This window comes from Lissotriton helveticus, chromosome 5_1 (assembly GCF_964261635.1).
Source record: "Lissotriton helveticus chromosome 5_1, aLisHel1.1, whole genome shotgun sequence".
In the NCBI taxonomy this organism is placed as follows: Eukaryota; Metazoa; Chordata; class Amphibia; order Caudata; family Salamandridae; genus Lissotriton; species Lissotriton helveticus.
Window position 1 is genome coordinate 1995458432 of NC_136065.1, and position 14197 is coordinate 1995472628.

Consider the following 14197-nt stretch of genomic DNA (forward strand, 5'->3'; position numbering starts at 1 on the left):
GAATGTCACTGTGTCGTGTCCCACTGAGGGCCAGGTTATCTGTTGAAAGATATGCACATTTTTGCCGCTAGTACTGTGTTTGTTGTGTTTTAGGAAACCCAGTTAGAGCACCAGGACTCAAATCTGTGATGTCGATGTCCAATTTACGGAATCATCTATTATATTTTTGGAATACATTTTTTGAAGCACTGCCAAGCATTTTGAAGTTTATGAAAAAGGTTATTATTAGTATTGTATTATTAGACAATTCATTTAACTTAAGAGTGTTTTCGCATTAATAGAATGACGTTGACAGATCTAACTTAGCACCGCGAAGTCACCTTCTACTTAACTCTTTTCTGTACATTTTTTTGTCTGAAGCCCTGGGCAAATGGATCTGGAAGAAGAGATTGAACTTTTCCAAGCTATTGTAGGAAAGTGGTGGTAAAGTTGGGGTTCTAAACAATTGCCCTGATATGAATTAAGTGCACAACTTAAGCTTGCCGGCCTCTTGTATTCCTTTTAGTAAAGTGAAGAATTTGAAGATGCTACCCAAGGTCAAATTGTCAGCTACGAATGAGTATGTGATTGCCTGCGCGTGTCTTTGTCGCCCCTAGGTGGCAGTGCCCCTTTACAAATCCCACCGCCACGGTAACCCTTGGATGGCGCTCGTCTCTGCATGACGTGAAGTGGGGCCCTCTCGGCCCCTGTAAAAGCGTGTAACTTCAGTTCGAATATTCTGGACAGCGATAAATCTTCGCCAGAGACGTGCCAGTGTATTCCCGATGAAAAAGTGCGGTTGGTCTGTTTTTCCGTGCCAGTTCTTAGACAGATGATCATGTCGTGCACCCGAGGCAGAATACATATCCTTCCTTCCATCATTGACAAAACCGCATTTTTACGTATTTTTTATCAGTTGTGATAAATGCAAGGCACGCACGCTCACCAAGTACGTGAATGTAGCCCATGTTTTCGCAATTCGCAGTCCTGATAGGTTTGCTCTTTCACAGCTTAGGAATGTGGCAGTCGAGCTCCAAGCTAAACTCGTGAGGCCAGCCGATTATTTTCAATTGAATAAACTTATAGTATTATTTTACGGCCGTGATGATAATAAATATTTAGGTTGCGGCGCTCGTTAGTTATGTTTTAATTATTGGGACGGTTCTAATCCATGCTTCAATGTTAGACCACTTTTGGTGATCCTGGGCAGGTAACTCATTGTGCCAATAGTGGCTGCAGAAAGGTCGAGATGGGGGACCTTTAAATTGGTTCATACAATAACACTAGTTATTTACAGCGCTTGGCAATGGCAGGCCAGCGCTATAACGCCTAGTGTTAAACAAGAACATTATCTTCGTTCTTTCCAGCTAGCAGAAATAGTGGAGATTTGGTGCAAACCCTCTTAAAATGTATACAGCATATATCCAGAATCGCCCTCTCTGCCACAAAACATGCAGACGCTGATGGCCTATATTGTCTTATCAGTTACTACCTGCCTTTGATCCCTTCAGAAACCGCACATATAGGCTAGATATGCGGTTTCTGAAAGGATCAAAGGCAGGTAGTAACTGTAGGGGTTGCGGTCTCAATCGGAACAGGATACCCAGGTGTAGTAGATCACATGTTACATATTATATATAATCTACGTTCTGATTAAAGTGCGGGCGGATCTCAGTTGTTTGCAGAAGATCACAAAAGGACCCCCGAACCCTGCTTTCCCACGCTGCTGTTTTAATGTGTGGTGCCAAAGAGCACGTGCGCCAGTCCGAGGGGACTCTGCTCTCAAAGAAGAATATAGTCAACAAGCATTTACAATGCAATGGTTTCGCCTTTTGAAAAGTTTGAGCTATTGGCATTGTAAATGACAACATTTTTATTTATGTGATTGTTTTGAAAATAAATAAATAAATGGCATTGTCATTTACAATGCCAATAGCTTCAGAAAGCTTAAAAAAAGGCAAGAGTGAACGTCGTGCAGTGGTATGAACTTTTAGCAAGTCTCTATAAACTACAGTGCACAGGCACACAAGCTACGTTTTAGATAAGCATTTCTCTCCTGTAATCTGAACTGGTCTGCACTTGTCCGAGTACATGTACTGAGTATTTACGATGGTGTGAATTTTAATTTCAAAATGCTACTTTCATGACGTTGGGCTGGCGAGGAATTTGTACTTCAACTTAAAACACTCAAAGCTGCAACCATAGTGTTATAGGGAAGTAATGTTTTCAGTTCGCAAAGTTTGGATCACATTTTGCATGCATAAACTGGAAAGCAGTATGCTTGCCCTCTAAAGCGATGGTGCTGCAAAGTAGCAGAGAAACAAGTAAAGTATCTTTCAGTTTGATTTGCTTCAGTCTTTCTAGCTTTAATACCCACAGTGTAAACACTTGAATTGATGTGGACTGGACTGCTCTGCATGCACCTACAAACAGAAAGCTCCCTAGACATACTATTATTCCTTTTTTTAAAGTATGCTGAGCACAATGCAAATGATCAGGAATCTATTTTGTTCAGGCACAGCAACTCTGTATGCATCCAAATTACTAAACTGGCTTAATCTGGTGAGAAAACAACTATGAACATACTAGAGTACCAACTTGATTAGATCAATCCATCAACCCTCCCATCGACCCAAGGGGAAAAGAATCCTTTTGCTTAAAATAACTCACCCACCAGGGGTAGCCCCTGGTGGCATGTTTCTGTTCTGTTCTGTTTCTGTTCTGTTGCGGAACGGGGCAGCAGTATAACGTACCCGTATCATGTTTGTAAATTAAAATCGTGAGGCGAAATAAAGAAAAATAAAACATTAAAAGTTCGTCCCTGTGGGAACAAACAAATGCAAATGTGGGCACATCTAGGGCTCATACAGAGCGAAACTAAGTGTCATGCACTCTGGACAGCTCACCAAAACACACATAGTGGGTACATACATACTAAGGCACTTAATAGTGTTCCATAGGTACACGGAGAGGCGGGCCTGTTGGCACACACTGGAGTGCGAAAGGAAAAAGAGGAAAGCATTTAGCAGGGTCCTCTTGCAAATTAAAGTCTCCACCCTACATACCGCTACAACATACTTATGACTTGATGGTCCCCGCCTACTCGTTTAAAATACAACCATCTGTGCCTGCAGCTTGAGGCAAATGAGCAGCCGTAGCAGTTTAAATACCCTTCCTTCCGACAGCTGCAACTCATAATTAAATGAACCCGACTTCTCTCCCGTGCCTCAGGGTTTTGTGCATGGAAGACTAGAGCGTATCTGAAACAAAACGAATAGTGGCAGTACTTCCTGATTCCCGTAACTTCATTGTTACATTGCAACAAGTGCTTGGTGAAATTCCTGTGTGGGGTAATCTTTTCCAATATATGATTATGGACAGAAAATAGGGGCAAATTACCAAATGTTCAATAAGTGATGAAATCAAACATTAAAAGCAGGCATTAACAAGGAAAGGCACGGACAGCGGGAGGGGGGGCAGGAAAGGCACGGACAGCGGGAGGGGGGTAGGGAAAGGCACGGACAGCGGGAGGGGGACGGGAAAGGCACGGACAGCGGGAGGGGGGGCGGGAACGGCAAGAAAAAGCACTCACCTGAACTTCTTCCGGCGGCGGTCGGCCTGCAATGACCAAAACAAACCTTCTCCCAAAAAAAAAAATAGGAACCGCCCACCACCGCAATGACGTTGTCAAAGGGGCAGGATGAGTAAAAATGGCCGGAACGCCCCCGAATCTGCTCCGCAATTGACGGACAGATCTCTGTTCCAATGGCTATCCTCCATTTATGGAGCTAGCCAATGGAACAGAGGGCGGATTCCCAAGCCACATACTGTAAACATTAGATTTAGCCTGCGCCGAAAAGCTGCGCGGCGCAGCTTTCGACGAGGCGAAACCTAAAAAGTGCCAAATTGTCTGTTTTCACGCAGCTACTGTTGAACCCGAAAGTTTTATAGGGACAGTGAGATTGGACGGCGCTGTAACTCCGCAGGGACTGAACACGTCAAGGTAGTTCCATCGACTGCTTACGTTTTAGCCCCCCCACCCATTTAGTGACTATCAGGCAGAGAGGTCAAGGTCAAGCATCGGTATAGCCAATAGGTCTCGTTAATTAAAGCTTGTAGCTTTCAAGTTACTGCGCTAACCTCCTGTTTAGGTCTCGGAACGTCGCACTGCGTAGACTCTGAAGATTTTATGTTTTTGAGTTAGGGGGGCTTGAACCTGCCTCTCTCCCCCACTGGCTGGTTTCCTAAATGGAGGCCAGCCATTGGAGGAGAGGGTGTCACTCCATTAAAGCCCCGTCTCTTTCGGATTGGGGAGCGTGTTTTTTGCGTTCTTTCGCCCTGTGACGTCATCCGTCACTCAGAACGCAAAAAACACGCCCCCGATTCCGAAAATTTCGGACGTTTGCGGCCGCCATTTTTTTGTTGTTGTTGTTGCAGGAACAGCCTCCCTGCCACTCCAGGTAAGTTTCCTCTGCTGCTCTTTTGGAAATACGTTTCTGGTCGAAGATGCTTTACCTCTACAATGCGGTCCTTCTTCCAGATCAGGGAGTTGAGGTAGTGACAGATGCCTGCTCGAGCACCAGAGGGACGCCCGTTGATAGCTGTCTGATGCTTCGTCGATGGCGCTGGGGTCTGCCCTTTCCCACTCATTAGAGAGCTGCAGGCCATGACACTTGCACCTGAGGATCTCATAAACAATGTCGCCGCTCTGTGCTCGTGGGCAGGTGAGGTGCAGCCTATTTATTGACCCGTCCCGATGACAGGAAACCCTTCATCAGCCATTGTGAGGTGACACAGTCGAGCTTTTGTGTTGAGGGGGGCAGGAGTCTGATTTTTGACTCGGCAGGCCACTGTTTCCTTGGCTCAAACTAATGAGTCTTAAGGTGACGTCGAATACGCCTTGAGCAACGGGTCAGGTTACCTTTGCGCGAGGTAAGGTGAAGAACAGTCAATAACAACTACTTAGTGGGCTCTTTAGAAAAGTACTTATTTTGACAGTCTTTATAATCAAAAGCTTCCTTGTGATGATCGCAATTGTGGACGTTTCGAAACCGGTGTTACAGTTTAAAATTATACCTAATAACTCCACATCTCATATTGGGTTTTATTCACATCTGACTGGAATTGCGTTAATAACCACAACACGTACTTCAGAAGGGACAATACAACGTGTGTGTTGAAAAGTGGTTCAGAGTGCAGATTGTGAGTGCAGATTGTAAATGCAGAGTGCAGATTGTGAGTGCAGATGCAGAGTGCAGATTGTGAGTGCAGAGTGCAGATTCAGAGTTCCGATAGTGAGTGCCGAGTGCAGATTCAGAGTGCAGATTCAGAGTGCAAAGTGCAGGTGCAGAGTACAGATTCAGAGTGCAGATTCAGAGTGCAGATTCAGAGTGCAGGTGCAGAGTGCAGATTCAGAGTGCAGAGTGCAGATTCAGAGTGCAGAGTGCAGATTCAGAGTGCAGGTGCAGAGTGCAGATTCAGAGTGCAGAGTGCAAATTCAGAGTGTAGAGTGCAGATTCAGAGTGTAGAGTGCAGATTCAGAGTGCAGAGTGCAGATTCAGAGTGCGGATTCAGAGTGCAGATGCAGAGTGCAAATGCAGAGTGCAGATTCAGAGTGCAGAGTGCAGATTCAGAGTGCAGATTCTGAGTGCAGAGTCAGAGGTCAGAGTCAGAGTGCAGATGCAGAGTGCAGATGCAGAGTGCAGATTGTGAGTGCAAAGTGCAGATTGTGAGTGCAGAGTGCAGATTGTGAGTGCAGATTCAGAGTGCAGAGTGCAGATTCAGAGTGCAAGTGCAGAGCGCAGATTCAGAGTGCAGAGTGCAGATTGTGAGTGCAGATTCAGAGTGCAGGTGCAGAGCGCAGATTCAGAGTGCAGAGTGCAGATTCAGAGTGCAGAGTGCAGATTGTGAGTGCAGATGCAGAGTGCAGATTGTGAGTGCAGATGCATAGTGCAGATTGTGAGTGCAGATGCATAGTGCAGATTGTGAGTGCAGATGCATAGTGCAGATTGTGAGTGCAGATGCATAGTGCAAATTGTGAGTGCAGATTCAGAGTGCAGATTGTGAGAGCAGAGTGCAGAGTGCAGATTGTGAGTGCAGAGTGTGAGTGCAGAGTGTGAGTGCAGAGTGCAGATTGTGAGTGCAGATTGTGAGTGCAGATTGTGAGTGCAGATTCAGAGAGCAGATTCAGAGTGCAGAGTGCAGATTCAAAGTGCAAGTGCAGATGCAGAGTGCTGATTGTGAGTGCAGAGTGCAGATGCAGAGTGCAGATTGTGAGTGCAGAGTGCAGATGCAGAGTGCAGATTGTGAGTGCAGAGTGCAGATGCAGATTGTGAGTGCAGAGTGCAGATTCAGAGTGCAGATTGTGAGTGCAGAGTGCAGATTGTGAGTGTAGAGTGCAGATTCAGAGTGTAGAGTACAGATTCAGAGTGCAGATTCAGAGTGCAGCTTCAGAGTGTAGAGTGCAGATTCAGAGTGCAGATTCAGAGTGCAGATTCAGAGTGCAGGTGCAGAGTGCAGATTCAGACTGCAGAGTGCAGATTCAGAGTGCAGATGCAGAGTGCAGATTCAGAGTGCAGAGTGCAGATTCAGAGTGCAGATTGTGAGTACAGAGTGCAGATTCAGAGTGCAGATTGTAAGTGCAGAGTGCAGATTGTGAGTGCAGAGTGCCGATTGTGAGTGCAGACTGCAGATTCTGAGTGCAGAGTGCAGATTGTGAGTGCGGAGAGCAGATTCAGAGTGCAGATTGTGAGTGCAGAGTGCATATTCAGAGTGCAGATTGTGAGTGCAGAGTGCAGATTCAGAGTGCAGATTCAGAGTGCAGATTGTGAATGCAGATTGTGAGTGCAGAGTGCCGATTGTGAGTGCAGATTGTGCGTGCAGAGTGCAGATTCAGAGTGTGAGTGCAGATTCAGAGTGCAGATTGTGAGTGCAGAGTGCAGATTCAGAGTGTAGAGTGCAGATTGTGAGTGCAGAGTGCCGATTGTGAGTGCAGATTGTGCGTGCAGAGTGCAGATTCAGAGTGCAGAGTGTGAGTGCCGAGTGCAGATTCAGAGTGCAGAGTGCAGATTGTGAGTGCCGATTGTGAGTGCAGATTGTGAGTGCAGAGTGCACATTCTGAGTGCAGAGTTCAGATTGTGAGTGCAGAGTGCAGATTCAGTGTGAGTGCAGAGTGCAGATTGTGAGTGCAGAGTGCAGATTGTGAGTGCAGAGTGCAGATTGTGAGTGCAGAGTGCAGATTTAGAGTGCAGAGTGCAGATTGTGAGTGCAGAGTGCAGATTGTGAGTGCAGAGTGTAGTTTGTGAGTGCAGAGTGCATATTGTGAGTGCAGAGTGCAGATTGTGAGTGCAGATTCAGAGTGCAGAGTGCAGATTGTGAGTGCAGATTGTGTGGGTGGCTCTGTATGTGTGTGTGAGGGTGGCTTTGTGTGTGTGGCTCTGTGTGGGTGTAAATGCAATAGGTCATGCATTTGCGAGCGATTAAGCTATTGGCATTGTAAATGACAATGCCATTTATTTATGATAAAAAAAACACCAAAAAAAATGTCATGAGCAATGCCAATAGCGTTACTTTTAATAATGCTGAGACCATTGCATTGTAAATGCTTGTTTTTAACATGTCGCCAACAAGTTGCCCATTATGCTTTAATAAAGAGGAAGTTCAAGACTGGTGAGCACAAACACTTTTAAATGTTATAGTGAATAACGCAGGAAAAAACATTGAGTGATAGCCTCACAACCTTTTCAGCTACACATTCACGCTCAAGTAGCCTGCTTCAGCGTCCAACATAACATAACATAACATAGCATGTGCATTGTTAAGCGCACATTCACCCATCGGGTTCTCAGTGTTTCCTTCCCGACTCCATTCTTGAGTTGTCCCTGGGGGAAAACTAAAAGAACATGTAAAATGACCTGTGAAAGAAGCACATAGTAACCTCTCCATCGCACAGGAAATAGATTAAACATGCCTAGAGTAAAGAAGTATGACAAAGCACAGTGTGGGAATTCAAACATCCCAGCTACTACTCTTTGTACCGTATGGCAGCTGTGCCCAACGTGTTTGTCAGGGGCTAGGTTAGAAGGAATTTGTTAGCTGCTAGGCCGGAGACGACATTACATAAAGTAAGAATACTTCATAGAAGGGACGTCACATGGCCTTTACCACAAACGAGGACACGGTTGGCTCACACATTACAGCTATTGTGCTCCCAGGTCTAAGCAGCTTGTTGTGTATATTACAGCAACAGAAACAGGGGTACAACTTTGTGGGAAATGAAGGGTCTTGTTTGCTGTAGGTCAACCATGGACACACGTAACTCATATTTAATAAGTTTGCTTTGAGTAACAAGGTCAAACAAAAATGGTATGCAATTGTACTCTGATGTGAGGCTTCCAGTTTCACTGTATTTTGGAGTGTACGACTGAAGTTAAGTGTGATGCTCTGCCCATCATTTGTTTAGCAGAGCTCATCGACAAAGTGTTCAGTTTACTTTAACAAATAATACAACCATCGGGTCCAGGCCATCTTTACAGTTTGAGTTGACCTGGAATAGTACAAAATATCATACTTGTAATGTGTCATAGTTAGTCTTTTGCAGTGTAGGTCGGGACATTGGATATTGCCAAATTAGGTGGCCTCCTGTGAAATACCTTGGGTTCTGGCACTTCCATTTTTAGATTGAGTCTAGGGCAGCGCATGCCCTGCTTGCTCGACTTTTAGTAAGGGGGTTTTCAAAGCGCTACCAGAGTCTTTTGCTGGCCTCAAGCTTGTGTGCACGTGCAGGTCCGCAGCCGCCATGTGGGTTTCTGTCAAGGCTCATTGGAGAAGTGTGGCTCAATGGTTAGAGCGGCAGACCCTGATGCAGAGGTCTGGCCCGGGACCAGGGTTCAATTCCCGCCTCGGCGGGTCTTGGGCTCAATTTCCTCGGACCTGATAATTCTCGCCTCGTGCCTATTCTAATCATGGGTCCCACTCTGCAACTCTGGGCAATAGCTTGCTTAATCTCCACAACGGCCCCAACAGCGCTGGGATTTATTTATTTATTTATTTATTTTTGAATTTTATAGAGCGCACGGCTACCCCCGAGGGGGTGTCCCGGCGCTAACAACTAATGAGCCCTGAGAAGGAGGAGAGAATCAAGAAGAGAACAGCCAAGTCTTTAGTTTGCGGCGAAAGATGGATTCAGTGGGGACAAATCTTAGCTCCAAGGGGAGGTTGTTCCACAGTCTAGCTGCTGCTACTCCAAAAGCTCTACCGCCTACTCTAGAAAGGCGGAAGCGTGGGACAACCAAGAGACGTAAACTATTGGATCGTAAAGATCTCACAGAGTGTGATAGAACAAGACGTTTTTTCAGATAGCCTGGGCCAAGATTGTTCAAGGCTCGAAAAGCAAGAATCAGTATCTTAAAGTGGATCCGTTTAATAATAGGGAGCCAATGCAGTTGTTTACGATAAGGTGCTACAGATTGTCGAAACGGAATATTGCCCAGTGGCGTCACTAGGGGGGTGCGGGGGGTGCGGACCGCACCGGGTGTCACCCCATCTGGGGGGTGACACCAATCTGCACTGACGAGTCTACCTGCGTCCTGCTTTAGTCAAGGGTTTGGGTTTGCATTGTTGTGTTCTGTGCCGAAAGTCGAAACGAAACCGAAGCCAAACCAAACCCAGTTATGCATATACCAGGCAGGCAGGCAATGGCATCGTCAGGGGCGTAACACAGGCCCACGCAGCCCCCGCGTTGCGGGGGCTCACGCTCCAGGGGCCCCATCAGCAGAGCCAGCAAGCCCTACAGATTCATCTTGTATATTTGGTATTGTGTTGTGATTAACTGGTAAAGTACGTCGTTTGTTGCACCAGCACCTCGCCGTGGCCTCTTCTGATTGGTGCACGGCGCGCAGGGTGGTGGCTGGTTTGGTGACCATTGCCATGCGCAAAGCGTAACTGAAAGTGCGTGTCTGGTGAAGCGAGGCACGCATCGTAGGTGCAAGAGAGATGACCGAGAGGGAACGCATGGCCGTAGGCCTGGGGCCATCATTTAATTATTTATAGCCTCCTCTGGCTAGCCTGCATTCTTGCCCTGTCTTCTGAAGCCCGCAGGGATGCATCGTGGGGCAGGGGGCAAGGAATAAAAGTAAAAGTTAATTTAGGCCCCTGTTCCGACCGTTCTGTGGAGTCAAGAGGCAGAGACCGTGACGATTGCTCCAGTGCGAGCCGAGGATGAGGCACCAACCTGACTGCACCGGCGGTTTCTTTCAGCTCCTGCCTCCGGTAAAGGTTTATATTTTCAAGTATAGGCTGTTTCCTCGGGGACTGTTACCCTTTTCCGGTCTGTTAGCATGAGGAAGGTTCCCTATGGTCGCCTTCAGTTCAGAGCCATATCTAAATATGTATTTATTCCTGAGACTTTTACCTTGATTTTTTACGTGGCTCAAGCTCTAGAAGTTAGCTGTGGATCGCATCCCTTGTCAATGAAACCTGAATACAATCAATTAGGAGCCAATACGTTATTAATGACTACAAATAGTATTCACCTTCTTTGCAAGTATTTGAATTTTACAAGCATCTGTTACGGTCTTTCTTTCCTCCATAAATTTACATACAATAAAAATATCACGATACAGATCGGAATTTTGTCTAGTGGAAGTTTTGCCTAATTAGTAAGTAGGGCAGAGAGTTAATATGCCTGCTGCAAACTGTATGCTAAATGCAGATCAGGGAGAGCATATGATGAAAATAGGTCAGCGCCTTGTTCGAGACGTCCTTTTTTATTTATTTACAGTGAGTGTTTAAGTTAAAATCCCAGTGAGCTATTAACTGTCATAGAAGAGTGCATACAAACGGAGAGTGCTATGACCCCCCCCCCAGTTTTTTCATTATTAGAATGTTGCAATAAGGGTTCATTTTGGTAAAAAAAAACTGTTCTAATTAATAAAGAGAACCCCCTAACCACAGTGTAACGTTTTAAATTCTGAGTTTTTGTGCTTCTCTAGACCAAGCACTCAAACTATACTGTCTATAAGTATGGATGGCATGTGACTCGTACCCCTTGTAGTCCTCTATCTTATGTAACATTCCAAATACACTGAATTCACACTTTAATTGGTTGTCTCAGTGTAATGTGTGTGTGATGCAGAGTGCTCTGACACCCTACACTTGTATGAGTGGCGCTATAAAACGAATTAAATGCATTTCAGCAAGAGAGTGGTTATGGAGACTTGAGGGGCACTGTTAAAGCGTGTTAGTGAGGGAGTCCTTGGCATTGGTGATAATTGGGGGGCGTCAACAAACAAACAAGCCGGCCCGGGGTATAATAATTTACATACAGCTGACAGCAAGTGGACTGCTCTGCTGCAATGGCCAAATTCATACAACTAAATTAAATTATTGTCACAATCATCATGATTAACAATTTTGATTTATTGCAGCCACACGACAGTGCGCAAGCCGTAACCATAATCAAAGTTGAGAGCATAATATAGGCCTCCAGTCTAGAAATAATGGGGGCCGCGTAGTCACCAAAGAAACATACCTTACAGCATACATAGAGAGGCCTATGCATTGTGACAATTTCTGATGTTTTACTTGATTCACTGTAGCGATAGGCTTACATGAGGTAGATCTACATCTTACCTTACTGTTCTGAAAAAGGCCTTTCTCAATGATTTTTGCTTTTTCGCTCTCTGAAAAAACAGAACGTGTAGGGCTGGGATATGTTAAATTCCTCGTACAACCTTGAAAGTTGGGAATGTTATGTGCACTTTCTTATATGTGAAATAACAAGCCCAGGCAAAGTATATGGCGAAAAACAATGTAGACAAAAGAAATAAAATAAGAAATGCACTTAGAATGACATGAATATTCAGTTTAATAAATTTAATAAAAAGGATAAAAATACTTTATCATATGTTCATTATAAAATATACAGAATTGAAAAAGTTCTTTCAGATGATAGATAGTATTATTTGATCAACAATTTTAACAAAAACCCGCGTGCTGCCGGTTTCCGACACGATAGATACGCACATGGAAGACTACACTAGCTCCATCTGAAGTACTGGGAGTCCGCTCATTGGGAACCGCCCGCCCTGAAAGCGACACATTTCAGAGAACGTGCCGCTGAAGCGGTTTTCTCCCTTTTTTCTTTAAAGCACTGGGAGCCCGTCCACTGGGAACCGCCCATCCTGAAAGCGAAACACTTTAAACAACGTGCCGCTTTTCGAGGACCGTACTTTATTTGATATATCACTCGAGTTCAGACACTAAACAGGAACTCTCACTGCAGTCATCTGGCATTCGTAAAATAAGTTCGAAATCTATACGTGTAACATCGCTACATACAGATTTATCCGCTGTTTGGGCGACATCTTAATTACATACAGATTCATTGATAAAGATGGTAATTTCCTGATGAAGACATGACTGTGTCGAAACGCGTAGAGAAGAAACCGTCTTGTCTTCCCACATAAATTGGGTTTTTGTTAAAATTGTTGATCAAATAATACTATCTATCATCTGAAAGAACTTTTTCAATTCTTTATATTTTATAATGAACATATGATAAAGTATTTTTATCCTTTTTATCAAATTTATTAAACTGAATATTCATGTCATTCTAAGTACATATCTTATTTTATTTCTTTTGTCTACATTGTTTTTCGCCATATACTTTGCCTGGGCTTGTTATTTCACATACATTGTTTTACCCTGACCCAGGAATTTAATCCTTAATCAGGGGGTCCCTGTTATTCTTAAATATGTGCACTTTCTTACACTTCCGAGACCACTTCTGCCTAATGCATGCCTTTGGTGCCTAGATGGGCTCTGCGATTGCAATCACAATTGAAATGTCGCACATCAGCAATCTTAAAAACTAGACAGCAATGCTGCAGGTACGTGCGCCCATTATGTCAAGCGCTATTTGGCAAATGCAGCCGGCTTTCTGGCAGCCGTGCTTCTTTGTATCTTGGGGGTAATTTAAAACAGGTGGGTCCCTTCTGACAGTCATACTACCTGTTGGTTTTGCTGTGAGATTACTGCACAGCTTCTGCCTCAGCCTGAGGAGAATGCAGTATGGTGCCTGTCCGAGTGTAAGTCAGTGTCACACTAGCAGCTAAGATGGATCCGTGTGTTGTAACTATTCCTGTTGGGACTGCCTCACATCCTTTTGGGTTGGATCCCACATGGACAGAGAGGCCCTGGAGCTCTCCTGATTGATTGCTGGCAGGGAGGGGGCCCAGTGTTGGCAAAGACTGGTAATCCAAGGGGCGCCTCTGCAGCACGCAGCAATCTTGTATTTCATAAAAGCATATGGGAATGTGCAGATTAAATATCAGGAGGTGTTTTAAATATTCCTTTTAGCCCCCACATACAACACAGGAGTTTCCTTACTGGTCATGATGTGTACCACAAGCCATTACATGTGCTTAAACCGTGTTCCCAGCGGCCCTGCGTTATGGAACACTCCTAATAGCTTTTGACAAAACACACTTTCAACCCGTAGGTTGGCAAAAAACTTTGATTTCTGTTTCCTGGCATGAGATTTAGATATGTGTTTTTTAATGATGCTTGGCCCTGGAGGTTAGTTTGTATCAAGCACTGCGCCGTTACACCGTTGGAGGTTTCAAATCAAAATATGCCAGCATTTTGGGCTCCGGGGCAAAGTGGTAGGTGGTGGGCTGGGCTGCCGGGGGGGCCCCCTCCATGTGTTTTGCAGGGGGGCCCCCTCAAATTTAGTTACGCCACTGGGCATCGTTGACTTGCAGTTTGGTTTCACTGACACTTGCCCAGCAGTTTGGGTCCCAGGGCCGTCAATCTTATCCCTACTACCAATGACGTGACGGCCGTGGGACAGCCCCCGCGCTCTGTGCACAGTGCGCAACTGCACCTGCTGCGCCTGCTCTTAGCCTCTGACGCATCACGGCGGTCATGCGCCCGCCAGCGCCAGGGAGAGTGCGTACTTTGCGTCGTGAGAATAAACTTAAAAAGAACAACGACGACACCGGTCCGAGCCGAGGCGAGTCCGACTCCAGCACTATCTTCTCTCCCCTTCAAATTTAGAACGGTGAGTGACTGCTGACTGTCACTAGTAGGAGAGGCAGTAGAGAATAGTATAATTTTAATGTATAATATACTGTATATAATTATCATAAATACTGACTACATGACATGAGACTGTCGTAGTAGTAAAGCAGTGCAGCGGCACACAAATGAAAACACA

The 14197-nt window shown here is 45.2% G+C and overlaps 1 protein-coding gene across 1 annotated transcript in view; it reads left to right on the top strand.

The window, feature by feature from the left end:
* Positions 1-427, top strand: part of LOC144752840 (E3 ubiquitin-protein ligase TRIM39-like) — a 157455-nt gene extending 157028 nt beyond the window's left edge. The window contains exon 6 of the mRNA XM_078640680.1: positions 361-427. Coding sequence (XP_078496806.1) covers positions 361-427 — 67 coding nt within the window. The remainder of the gene's footprint in view (positions 1-360) is intronic.
* Positions 428-14197: the final 13770 nt, after the last annotated feature.